Raw genomic sequence first — 13989 nt, 5'->3', positions numbered from 1 at the left:
TCCTCCGCCTCAATCAGAAGGAGGCACGGCGGCCGCAGGCCATTCTCACAGCTGATCCCCGGCTACACTGCCGGGCCTAGTCGGCCAATTTGAAAAGGTTCAGTGCCGCTGCAAACGGGGTTGGCTTGCTCGGTTACCATGAAAACAGGGTTTTATTCGACTTGCTTATTGCAGTTTTGGGGTTGTCTTGCAGGAACCAATGGGGCGCTGATGGGTTAAGACCCAGCAGTTAATGTTTACTAATGTTAGGTGGTACCTTCCCTGCTTGAAATGTTGGGGTTCCTGGGAGCGGGGAGTGCAGCTCCATCAAAACCAGGATTTGTGCTGCATGACTAGCAAAATGTACCATATTTGTTTTTAAAAGGCGGCACTTATTACCTCCCCCACTACCGCCAACAGTTATTGTCTTTACTATAGGTGTAATTCTTCAGCTCTGGGGGAGAATTGAATTCGTATTTTGGTTCCGAATTTTACAACAGTGTAAAAAGACACACAACGTTCTGAGAATTCCGGGTAATGTCTGAGGATTCCATCGGGGGGTCTCAGGGTTCGCTGAACACAATGGAGTGTTTCTGAACGCTGCCACACACAAATCCCAAAACGTTTCGTCGTGCAAAATAAATTTAAAGTGGAAGATTTGGGGAGGGGGGGATGTTAAACATCTACAAAATGGTTTTAGAGTGTCTGGTCAGCTGCAGATCTCCAAACCAAGTTACTGAGAAAATGCACACAAGTAATCTCCATCCACCTAATTAGCATGTACTCACACTCTGTGTGAACACAACACACTTAATGTAAAACAAGTGACTTTAGGGTGTTGATTGGCATCAGCCAAGCTTTAGGGACCACCAAATATGTGCAGCGGTACTGCTACAGCAAAACCTGCTCTCAGTACCCATCTGTCAGCACAGGGCATTGGTCAGCTTCCTGATGCTTCTCTGACTCAGCTCACCCTAACTGTTAGGGTATTGACTTGCAGTGTTATCTAGGACCAAGTGGGAAAAATCCCAGGCTCCAGTGACAGGTCTTCAGCTCCCATTAATGAGGCAGGTTTTCTGGTCAATCAACAGTGTCATCAAGTAACTGAGGAGTTGACTCAGTTCCAATCTTTGATTATACCGGCTCGACTTCTAATGTTCTCTCAGGCCTCAAGCTTTACCCTTTATAACATTGTACAGATCTCCACTGCATGCTCCCTAGCCCGTACAAGTCCCACTTTTCTAACACCTACATTCTTTTTGACCTCTTGGGTCCCCAGCATCCAAGCATTGAATTCAGAATCCTTGTCCTCATTTATAAATCTCTCCTTGGCCTCACTGCATGTTTGCAACCTCCTCTCACCCTGCTTACTACTGCACAACTGCTGACTTTCCAACTCTGGCTTTTGCTACATCTCCTTCAGTAATACAGCCTTCACCCTTGAAAACTCTCAAAGCCCTTTTACATGGCTTCCTGTTTCCTCGTCTTCAAAAGCCTCCTCAACACCTCTTTGAACGTGTTGTCAGTTTTCTCCTACAATTCTATTATGCCCACTGGCCAATTTACCTCTGGAAGTGTTGAGGGGATCTGTTACATCAAAGGATCAATGTAACTCCAAATATCATCCTAAAGTCAACTGAAGCTACAAAGAGATCTGTTTTTGTGGAGTGAGCTTGGACAGCTGACTAGTAACAAAATAAGACACGTTCCAGGATATGATTTATTAGGAATGAGGTATTATTTAATGTTTTCTTGTTAAATTGCCCTCCTGCCACACATAAGGGAACTTGGTAACATATTTGCAGGTTTAATAAATATTTTAAACTGTTCCATACTAAGCTTTGTATATGACTGTAGTAAATCTAATGATATGAGCACTATTACAGTTGGTGCTTTGCTAGTTTGGATTACAGGACAGAGACACCCTTATATTGGCTTCCTGTGTTTGCATTGCTAAAACCAGTTGCATTATCCTGACAGCAGGAAGGATTAAAACACTCATCCATTCTTTTTACTTTTAATTAACAACTTCAAAAAAAAAGACGTATTTATATAGTGCTTTTCACACCCACTGGATGTCTCAAAGCACTTTACAGCCAATGAAGTACTTTTGAAGTGCATTCACTGTTGTAATATAGGAAACATGGCAGCAAATTTGCACCCAGCAAGCTCCCACAAACAACAATGTGATAATGATCAGATTATCTATTTTTGTGATGTTGATTGAAGGATAAATATTGGCCAGGACACTGGGGCGAACTCCCTTGCTCGTCGTCAAAATATTGCCAACGTAACTTTTACATCCACCTGAGAGGGCGTGGCCCCCATCTGCCTTGGTTTAACATCTCATCCGAAAGATGGCACACCTCCAGCAGTGCAGCACTCTCTCAGTACTGTACTGGAAAGCCAGCCTTGCTGTTTGTACTTATGTCCTAAAGTGGGATTTGAACTCGGAAACTTCTAACTTGGAAGTGAGCGTGCTACCAACTGAGCTAAAATATCTGTGCTTGAGGAAGACTTTAATCAACAACCTAGTAAAGGCATACAGTATACAATTAGTTAAATAATAGTTTAAACATACAAACCTGAAACAATTTGTGCAGCACCATGTCACGAGTTTCTGTTGCTTCCTGATGTTTCAAAAAGGTTGTGTAACTGGAATAATCACGTAATGTTCAGAAAGTGAGTTGCATGTATAGAATATTTTAACCAAAATTGACTGGCCTCCACAAAAGCACTAAAAATTAAACGGGGTTTATTAAGTGCCTCACTTTTTGATGAAAGACCTCCCTGGCCACTGCCCAAAGCTGAACCAGACTGGTTGCAACCTCAGCGTCCTATTTGACGCTGAGCTGCGATTCCAACTCCATATCCTGTCTGTCACCCCTCTCCATCACCGCGACCCACTATTTCAACCTCCACAATATTGTCTCTCTCCATTCCTGCCTCAGTCCATCTACTGCGGAAACCCTCATCCATTCTTATATTCCAATGATCTCCTGACCTGCCTCCCATCTTCCACCCTCCAAAAGTTTTCTGCCCATATCTTAAACTCACACCAAGTCCTATTCCCACAGCCCTCTGTGCTCCTGGTCCAGCAAGGCCTCAAATTTAAAATTTTCATCCTTGTGTTTAAATCCCTATATCTGTAACCTCCTGCAGCCCTACAATGCTCTGAGAACTCTGCATTCCTCCAACTCTAGCCTCTGGTGCATCATCCACTCCCTTTGCCCTATCATTGCTGCATCTTCAGCCTCCAGACCCTTAGCTCTGGAATTCCCAACGCCAAAACTCTTTTCTCCACTTCTCTTTTCTTTAAGAGACTGCTTAAAACCTACCACTTTGACCAAGTGTTTCGTCACCTTTCCTAATGTCTCTTTCTATGGCTCAGTGTCAGTTTTTGTTTGATTATGCTCCTCTGAAGTGCACTGCGATGTTTCGCTGCATTAAAGGTGCTAAATGCAAGTTATGTTGTTGTTGAAGTGTTGCTTGCAGCCAATGCCCTATCAATCTGGCACAGTACATTGGTTAGTCTTGTTTACTTTAAAAAGATTTATTGCTCTTATTCAGTAATAAAATTTACTGCACAGCAGTTTCTTGCCTATAATTTTTTTGATCATTAAAATCATGACCAGGAACTGTAAAACATTGATCTCAAAAGTATTCTTTCCAACTACTGCCCCATCTCTAACCTCCACTTTTCTCTCTAAGGTCCTCAGATGTGTTATTAGCTTCTAACTTCAAGCCTGCTTCTCCCAAAACTCGTTGAAATCCATGCTGCAATTCTTATTCAGCTTCTTCCCAGGTCTTAGCTCCAAGATCTTTGTGGCCAAAGTCACGATGCATGATCCCACCTTGTCCGAGTAACCTGTCCACAGGATTTGATATGCTTTACTATGTCCTCATCATTCATTGCACCTCTTCCATTGTCTAGCTCAGTGGGACTGTCCTCTTGTGGTTTTATGCCTTCCTGTCCATATTCAGTCAGCACAACTCCAGCCAGAGCTGCTTTTTCAACTATATCACTGTCACCTCTGGAATTGCCTATGGATCTGTCCATGGTCCCCTCTTCTTCCACATCCACACAGTGCCCCTCAGTAACATCATGCAGAGGCACAGGGTCAGTTTTCAAATGTGTGCTACTGACACCCAGCTCTACATCCTCACTGCTCCCTTAAACCCAATGGCTACTTCTGTGATGTCAGACATCTAGTTGTGGTTGAGTCAAAGTTGCCTCCCACTGAACATCAGGATGTTTCAGTCACCACAACACACTCTACCCACTGTACCTGGCCACCAGCTCAGGCTGACTCCGATCATGTGAAACCTTAGTGTTCTGTTAAATCCACAGCTGCCTTTAGCAAGGCAACATTCTATCTATCAGCAGGACTTCCTACTTTCAGCTCCATAACATTGCTGACTTCTGTTCCTCCCTTCCTGTACCTTCCACCACTATCGAAATGTCCTTCTTACAGACTTTTCATCTTTCACCGCAAACAAAGGGTCACTTTGCACAAGTTTTTGCTGACAACACCCAATTGTACCTTTGCACCACCTATTTTAACCAATTCCATGCATCTGTCATGTCAGAATGCTTGCCTAATATCCAGTTTTGGATGAGCCACAATTTCCTCAACTTGAAACTGGGAATACTATAGTCGTCGTCTTCAACCCATGTCTAAGACTCAAAATCTTCGCTACTGATTCCGACCCCTCTCTGGTCATTGTTTCAGGCTGATCCAGACTGTTTATCACGTCGGTGTTGTATTCAACTCCGAACTGAGTTTCTGATCCAGTATCCTGTCCATCACAAACACCACCAAGTCCCACCTCAATAATATCGCATGCCTCTGTCCCTGCTGCAGTTCCGCCACTGCAGAATCCCTCTATGTCATCTCCAGACAAGACTACTCCATTGCTCTCCCGCCCAGCCTTCCATCCACCACCCTTCATAAACTTCAGTTCATCTAAAACTCTGCTAACTGTATTTTATCCTGCAATGGCCTTTCAGTCAGACTTAGTAACATACAATGGGCTGGATTTTACAGCCCCCCGTGAGGTGGGGTCAGAGGTGGGGGAGTGGGAAGGGCCTGTCACTTCGCCATCAACCAGCAATCATCTCATGGGCAGGATAGGCCAAAAACAGCCTCCCTCCCAGAGGCCAGTTCAGGCCCTTAAATGGCCTACTAACGGCCAACGGGGGCCTCTTCCCGCCGCCGCTGGGATCTTATCAGCATTGTGGGGGGGGGGGGGGCGGGGGGGGCCACCGCTGCGCAGGGAGGACGTCTTGTAAAACGAGGCGCCCACTCTGTGGGCTTGTGGGGATGGGGGGGTGCCGTCTCCGTGGGCAATTTGTGTCCCATGAACCAATTCACCCCCTGGGACTCCCTTCCCCCGAGACTGCAAGACCACCTCCCAGCCCCACTTCACCAAGGCCTTCTGAACTGGCCCCGGTGACCCCGTCTCACCTACCTCTTGGCCGGGGCTCCAGCAATGGGCCTGCGTCTGATGCCTCTGCAGTGCCGGCAGTGGCCACCGCTCCTAGTGGCACTACCGATACTGCTAAGCTGTCGGCCCTCTGATTGGCTGGCAGCTCATGGAGGCAGGATCCCCGTCTTTCAAGGGACTGGGGTCCCGCCTCCTGAAACATACATTTGAAAAGATGGGAGGATGGCTCCGGGGAGGGAGGCGGGCGGGGGGGGGGGGGCCGTGAAAATGCAGAGACGGGGTTCCCCCTGCCTTTTTGGCTCAGTGTCAGGAGTCCCACCTTTTTTTTTTTATTCATTCATGGGGTGTAGGCGTCACTGGCTAGGCCAGCATTTATTGCCCATCCCTAATTGCCCTTGAGAAGGTGGTGGTGAGCTGCCTTCTTGAACTGCTGCAGTCCATTTGGGGTAGCTTTACCCACAGTGCTGTTTGGAAGGGAGTTCCAGGATTTTGACCCAGCGACAGTGAAGGAACGGCGATTATAGTTCCAAGTCAGATGGTGTGTGACTTGGAGGGGAACTTGCAGGTGGTGGTGTTCCCATGCATTTACGGCCCTTGTCCTTCTAGTTGGTAGACGTCGTGGGTTTGGAAGGTGCTGTTGAAGGTGCCTTGGTGCGTTGCTGCAGTGCATCTTGTAGATGGTACACACTGCTGCCACTGTGCGTCGGTGGTGGAGGGAGTGAATGTTTGTAGATGGGCTGCCAATCAAGTGGGCTGCTTTGTCCTGGATGTTGTTGAGCTTCTTGAGTGTTGTTGGAGCTGCACCCATCCAGGCAAGTGGACAGTATTCCATCACACTCCTGACTTGTGCCTTGTAGATGGTGGACAGGCTTTGGGGAGTCAGGAGGTGAGCTACTCGCCTCAGGATTCCTAACCTCTGACCTACTCTTGTAGCCACGGTATTTATATGGCTACTCCAGTTCAGTTTCTGGTCAATGGTAGCCCCTAGGCTGTTGATAGTGGGGGATTCAGCGATGGTAATGCTGTTGAATGTCAAGGGGAGATGGTTAGATTCTCTCTTGTTGGAGATGGTCATTGCCTGGCACTTGTGTGGCACGAATGTTACTTGCCACTTATCAGCCCAAGCCTGGATATTGTCCAGGTCTTGCTGCATTTCTACACGGACTGCTTCAGTATCTGAGGAGTCACGAATGGTGCTGAACATTGTGCAATCATCAGCGAACATCCCCACTTCTGACCTTATGATTGAAGGAAGGTCATTGATGAAGCAGCTGAAGATGGTTGGGCCTAGGACACTACCCTGAGGAACCCCTGCAGTGATGTCCTGGATCTCAGATGATTGTCTTCCAACAACCACAACCATCTTCCTTTGTGCTAGGTATGACTCCAGCCAGTGGAGGGTTTTCCCCCTGATTCCCATTGACCTCAGTTTTGCTAGGGCTCCTTGATGCCATACTCAGTCAAATGCTGCCTTGATGTCAAGGGCAGTCACTCTCACCTCACCTCTTGAGTTCAGCTCTTTTGTCCATGTTTGAACCAAGGCTGTAATGAGGTCAGGAGCTGAGTGGCCCTGGCAGAACCCAAACTGAGCAGGTTATTGCTAAGTCAGTGCTGCTTGATGGCACTGTTGATGACCCCTTCCATCACTTTACTAATGATAGAGAGTAGGCTGATGGGGCGGTAATTGGCCGGGTTGGTCTTGTCCTGCTTTTTGTGTACAGGACATACCTGGGCAATTTTCCACATTGCAGGGTAGATGCCAGTGTTGTAGCTGTACTGGAACAGCTTGGCTAGGGGCGCGGCAAGTTCTGGAGAACAGGTCTTCAGTACTATTGCCGGAATATTGTCCGGGCCCATAGCTTTTGCAGTATCCAGTGCCTTTAGTCGTTTCTTGATATCATGTGGAGTGAATCGAATTGGCTGAAGTCTGGCATCTGTGATGCTGGGGCCTTCAGGAGGAGGCCGAGATGGGTCATCAACTCGGCACTTCTGGCTGAAGATTGTTGCAAATGCTTCAGCCTTATCTTTCGCACTGATGTGCTGGGCTCCCCCGTCATTGAGGATGGGGATATTTGTGGAGCCACCTCCTCCACTTCGTTGTTTAATTGTCCACCACCATTCACAGCTGGATGTGACAGGACTGCAGAACTTAGATCTGATCCGTTAGTTATGGGATGGCTTAGCTCTGTCTATTGCATGCTGCTTACGCAGTTTGGCACGCAGATAGTCCTGTGTTCTGGCTTCACCAGGTTGACACCTCATTTTGAGGTATGCCTGGTGCTGCTCCTGGTATGTCCTCCTGCACTCTTCATTGAACCAGGGTTGGTCTCCTGGCTTAATGGTAATGGTAGAGTGGGGGATATGCCGGGCCATGAGGTTACAGATTGTGGTTGAGTCCCACCTCCTACACAAAATCCAGCCCAATGATTCAGCACATTTATTCCTTTTATTTGTATTTTCCTACGCTTCTGTAAAACACCCGGGGACTTTATTTTTGTTAAAGGCATGCTATAACCACAACTGGGGTAGAGTTTCCACTGGGCTGTGCAAAAGATTGAGGAATTTTAAGTGCAAATTACAAAGAGAGCAAATTGATTTTCTGCGAACTTCTGCGCTAATTTGAAAAACATTGCCCTGGAAACTGGCCCCGCCCAGAAAACCTGTCACCCGCTCAGATTGAATGAGCCACCAATGCAGAGTTTCTGCTAATTGAACCAATTTGAAGACCTTCGAGAACCTCTTAAAATTAAGCTGTTTATAGGCACAAGGACACCAATGGCTACATTTTAAAAGCTTGATTTTAATTACTAAAGCTGAATACTATGCACCAATGTAACTAGCAAATGGATCTGTATAGTCATTTTAAGTTCCTTAATATTGGGTTACTCACAGATGGCAGACTAGATGCTCTGATTTAAAAAACCTTTATTTTTTTGTGATTTTCAGCTGTATTGGTAAAGCTGCACCAAGTATTAAGTATATTAAATTCAAATATATCAAGGAATATTTCTTAATTTTTTTTAAAAACTTTTTTGCATTATGTTCTAAAATGCTGCCCAATTGCGCTGGTTCATGGCAAATTTGACAGTTGGCGATATGCAAACGTATTTGAGTAGAAACTTGAGGGAAAGAAACAATTCTCAACACTAGTGCAATTTACACCCAAGCGCTGATTGTAGCCAAAGTGGAAACTCTTGCCAAATTACTAACCTGCCTTTTGATTAGTTATATGTTAGCAGCTCCAGAATAGTTTCCACCACTTTGCAGTAAGAATAATTTCTTCCCCCAATTCACCAAAATCTCTGGATAGTATTTTGATCTGCCTGTTACCAAGGTACCCTGACAAAGAAAACTGAAAATCATTTTCTTTGAAGTCATCCAGTACCGCATTAAATCACAGAATTGTTCAGCAAGAAGGAAGCCATTTGGCCTGTTGGGTCTGCGTGGCTCTTTGAAAGAACAGTTTACCTAGTGCCACTCCCCGGCCTTCTCCCCTTCCTTTTCAGATAACAATCCACTTCCCTCTTGAATGCCTCGATCAAACCTGCCTCCACCAAACTCTCAGGCAGTGCATTCCAAATTCTAAATGTTACTTTGCATTTAGGCCATATCTTTTAAAAAAAAAAAAAAAAAATTGGTTTGAGTTTGTTGATTCTTCCCCATCCTGGGGATGACTTAGATTTGGGGTGTGGCTGTACGCAGGATTGGTCTTTGTGAACTTTGTTACGGTACAACATGTCGTCACTGATTGTAAAATCACTGAATAAAAATGTTGTTTTGAAAGTAGCTCAGATTTACTGAATAATGTTATCCTGCACCGGTTATCACTTCCACCTTCAATTCCCAATCGAGGCCTTGAGGACAAAAGTCAAGGCTGACACTACAGTGGCGTACTGCACTGTCAGAGGTGCTGTCTTTCAAACGAGATGTTAAACCGAGGACCTATCTGCCTGCTGAGGTGGATGTAAAAGATCCCAGGCCACTATTTCAAAGAAGAACGGGGGAGTTATCCCTGGTGCACAAACAAGAATTGCTGGAAATACTCAGCAGGTCTGGCAGCATCTGTGGAAAGAGAAGTTTCTCTCTTCACAAATGCTGCCAGACCTGCTGAGTATTTCCAGCATTTGCTGTCTGTGTTTCAGATTTCCAGCGTTCCCAATATTTTGCTTTTATTTTAGTTATCCTTGGTGTCCTGGCCAATATTTATCCCCCAATCATCATCATCCCAGATTGTCATTATCACATTGCTGTTTGTAGGAGCTTGCTGTACACAAATTAGCTGCTGCGTTTCCTGCATTACAACAGTGATTATACTTCAAAAGTTGGCTGTAAAGCACTTTGAGACATACAGTGGTCATGAAAAGTGTTATATAAATGCAAGTCTCTTTCTTTTTCTTTTCTGATGCAAGTTAATCTGTCCTCATGCAAAATTGCAATTTGTTAATTAACTCTAGATCACAAGTTTTTCTAAAGTGTAACGTTTCATGTAGCTTATTGAAATGTGTGAGCAAATGACTGTCTACCTCAATGTTACAGTTTTGAGGAATTAATTCTTCTAAATCTATTCCCTTTACTGTCCTAATCTATTCTAACTTCCTAATGGTAGCCATTTTCTGTGTTGGTAATGAGTACAGTCAGACACTACTGCAAGCTGTTCTGTTTTGCAGAATATGCAGATAAACCTCTAAAGTTGGTGCTTAAAGTGGGTGGAAGCGAAATAACAGAATTGTCAACAGCAAGTTTAGGGCATGAATCCACTGTAGTTGAAGACAAATGTGATCATGACAAACATAAAGAGAAGAAGAAAAAAAAGAAAAAGAAAACTGAAAAAGAGAAACGCGCAACTCCAGACGAACGGAAAAGGAGAAAGGTATGAGTTACAGTGTCTGGATTTTATGCAAATGCAGAATTTCATATAATAAAGAACTGGACACATCATTGAATCCTGAAGCACTTCAGGAGAATCGACTAAACACCCAGAAGCTGAGAGTTCATGTGTATAAACAAGAAGGTGTTAATTATATTTACATTTGCCCACAAAAACACATTTAAAAAAAACAAAACAGTGGGTAAGCACAGTGGAAACATACTAAACAAACTGAAAAACCTAAAGTAAAATAACCATGTTTCGTTTGTTTCCACTGTGCTTACCCACTTTTTTAAAATTTTTTTTGTGTGTGTGTGCTTGGAGTGCTCTGTGCTTTACAGTCATTCACACCCTCTCTGTACTAACACCTTGTCTTTCAGCACACCATTAGCATACCGTTCGCCTTTGTTCCATGACCACCTGGTCAGTTATTCTCTGTGATCTTGTCCTATCAACATCTTCACCTTTGTTATCTCTTGCCCCATCTCCGCTTCATTTGCATTTACCTTTTGCATTTCTAATATTTGCCAGTTCTGAAGAAGGGTCTCTGACCTGAAACGTTAATTCTGCTTGTCTCAGCAGCTCTGGCAGCATCTGTGCAGAGTATTTCTTGTTTTTATTATATGAGAGGAAAATAAAGATGGGGTTAAGAGAGACAGATAGAAGAGACAGAAAAGTTTTTAAAAAAAAGATTTAATTTTGTTAAAATCTCTAGCAATAATTAAAATCTGAAGAATAAGACTCCGTACTTTTTAAAGGGAGGCATGGCATAGTGGTAATGTCACTGGACTAGTAATCCAGAGCCCAGGTTAATGCTCTGGGGATATGGGTTCGAAGCTGAGCATGGCAGATGGTGAAATTTGAATTCAATTAATAAATCTGGAATTAAAAGCTAGTCTAATGATGTCAGTTGTTGTAAAAACACGTCTGGTTCACTAATATCCTTTAGGGAAGGAAATCTGCCATCCTTACCTGGTGTGGCCTACATGTGACTCCAGACCCACACAATATGGTTGTCTCTTAACTGCCCTCTGAAATGGCCTGGCAAATCACTCAGTTCAAGGGCAATTAGGTATGGGCAGTAAATGCTGGCCTAGCTAGTGACGCCCACGTCCCACAAACGAATTTTTAAAAAATTCAGTTCTAGAGAGGTGGTTTGGCAATAATTAGGACTTATTACACCATTAAAAATTATCTTGCACTTGAATAGACAGTACCTAGCTATTTCTGGTATGTTTATTGGGTATCTAATGGCTAAGTACCAGAACTTCACCACATTCCATGTATTTGAATGCCAAGTCTCTTGACAAGATACTGGGCTGAATTTTACTAGCTCGCCGCCAAGATCAGTGGCGAGCCTCTAAGATGGCTTTTACTCCGTGGAGCCGTCACGATATTTAGTGCGGCAGCTCATTTGTATGTATGGGACGGACGCCCCCCCCCCCCCCCACCAAGACGTTCAAAATCTGCCATCCTTACCTGGTCTGGCCTACATGTGACTCCAGACCCACAGCAATGTGGTTGACTCTTGAATGCCCTCTGAAATGGCCTAGCAAGCCACAGAGTTCAAGGGCAATTAGGGATGGGCAATAAATGCTGGTCCAGTCAGCGACGCCCACATCCCACGGACGAGTTTTAAAAAAACTTGATTCTTGATAAATGCAGATCCAGGCGAAAAAGTTAATGTACCTAAAATTTTTCCTCTCCCCTTAGGATGAAAAGAAAAAGCGGGAGAAAGAGCCTTCTGCTAGTGAACGGGAAGAGGAAGAAAGGAGTCGATCCCCTGCAAGGTTTGAAATGCCACCAGAAAGACACATGGCTTCTCCTTTAATAAAAGTAGAAGGTGAGTATTTGGTATCTAACCAAAACTTCCTGTTGTACATTTTAAATTCTGCTGTACTTGTTTCAAGGTTAACTGACTTTTTTCATAGCTAGGAAGTAGGTTGAGAAAATGCAACTGTTTAACTAATTTAGAACCTTTTTTGTTGGTGATCTTTTGTGCTTGTTATGATAAGGGGTGTCAGTGCTGGGAAATGGATTGTTTTCTCACTCTGAACATTCACTGTCTGCATTAAACCACTCCCAGGTCATAGGTAGAATCATAGGTCTCCTTCTGTGCTGTAAGTTTCTTTCAGCCTGTCGGTCCTGTGATGGCTCTTTGGAAGAGCAGTCTTGCTTAGTCCCACATTCCCGCTTTTTGTCCATAACCCTGACAGTTCCTCATCCTGAAGTACCTGTCCAACACCCTTTTAAAATTATTTATGGAATCTGTTTTCACCACCTTTTCAGGTACAGTGCCCCAGATCCTGACAACTCTGAGTGAAAAGATTTCTCCTCATCTGCCGTCTAGGTCTTTTGCCAATGATTTTAAATCTATGGCCTCGATATAGCAAGATTAGATATAGAGTCTATATTGGCTTTTAATCAAAAATGTGAAAGTTCTCTGACCTAAACATCTTCATTGCTCTGTATTGATTTTTAGCTGTACGCAGTTCATGCTAATTTTCATTTTCTTTGTTCGTGTTGAAGAACATCAAACACCCTTTCAAGAATTGCAATACCAACTGTTGCGACAGCTTCAGAGGCAAGTACAAGCTGCTCAAAGAAGTTGTGGGGTGGGGAGGTGGTGGGGGTAGCTAAGTCAAAAGCTTTGGTGCATTTTGGTGGATTGTTAAACTTTTGGATTTTTGAGAAGCTGAAATGTTTTCTACATTCTTGAAAACTATTGTAAAATTAGTATTATAAATGTCATTGGATTGTATGGCAGATACCTGGAATTTTGCGTATAGAATCATAGAATGGTTACAGCACATAAGGAGACCATTTGGGCCATCATGTCCGCTGCAACTCTGTGCAAGAACAATTCAGCTGGTCCCATTCTCCCGCCCTTTCCCCATAATCCTACAATTTTGAGGTGCTTATCCAATTCCCTTTTGAAAGTTGCAATTGAATCTGCCTCCATCACCCTCTCGGGCAGTGCATTCCAGATCCTAACCACTTGCTGCATAAAGAGTTGTTTTCTCATGTGGCCTTTGGTTCTTTTGTCCATCACCTTAAATTTGTGTCGTCTTGTTCTCAACCCCTTTGCCAATGCCTATCTACTCTGTCTAAACCCCTCATGATTTTGAAAAGCTCTATCAAACCTCAACCTTGTCTTCTCTAAAGCGAACAGCCCCAGCTTCTCCAATCTATCCACGTAACTGAAGTCCCTCATCCCTGGAACCATTCTTATAAATCTTTTTTGCACCCTCTCTAAACCCTCCACATCCTTCTTAAAGTGAGGTGCCCAGAATTGGGCACAATACTCCAGTTGAGGCTGAACCAGTGTTTTCTAAAGGTTTATTATAACTTCCTCGCTTTTGTACTCTCTGCCTCTGTTTATAAAGCCCATGATCCTGTATGCCTTTTGAAGCATTTTCTCAACCTGCCTTGCCACCTTCAACTATTTGTGCACATGTACCCCTAGGTCCCTCTGTTTGTGTACCCATTTTAGAATTGTACCCTTTATTTTAAATTGCCTCTCCTCACTCTTCCAAATAAAATGTATCACTTAACATTTCTCTGCATTAATTTCATCTGCCACATGCCTGCCCATTCCACCAGCCTGCCTATGTCCTTTCGAAGTCTATCATTATCCTCCTGACTTCACAATACTTCCAAGTTTTGCCTCATCTGAAAACCTTGAAATTGTGCCC

General features: G+C 44.1%; 1 protein-coding gene across 2 annotated transcripts in view; it reads left to right on the top strand.

Annotated features, from left to right (window-relative positions):
* The window catches only part of brd7 (bromodomain containing 7), a 48472-nt gene that overhangs the window by 263 nt on the left and 34220 nt on the right, over nt 1-13989 (top strand). For both annotated transcript variants that reach the window (XM_068049419.1, XM_068049418.1), the window contains exons 2-4: nt 10095-10297; nt 12008-12137; nt 12824-12878. In XM_068049419.1, the coding sequence (XP_067905520.1) occupies nt 10095-10297; nt 12008-12137; nt 12824-12878 (388 nt within the window). The remainder of the gene's footprint in view (nt 1-10094; nt 10298-12007; nt 12138-12823; nt 12879-13989) is intronic.

This window comes from Heterodontus francisci, chromosome 17 (assembly GCF_036365525.1).
Source record: "Heterodontus francisci isolate sHetFra1 chromosome 17, sHetFra1.hap1, whole genome shotgun sequence".
Taxonomy (NCBI): domain Eukaryota; kingdom Metazoa; phylum Chordata; class Chondrichthyes; order Heterodontiformes; family Heterodontidae; genus Heterodontus; species Heterodontus francisci.
The sequence above is the reverse complement of the archived record's forward strand: the minus strand, read 5'-3'. Positions and strand labels throughout refer to the sequence as shown.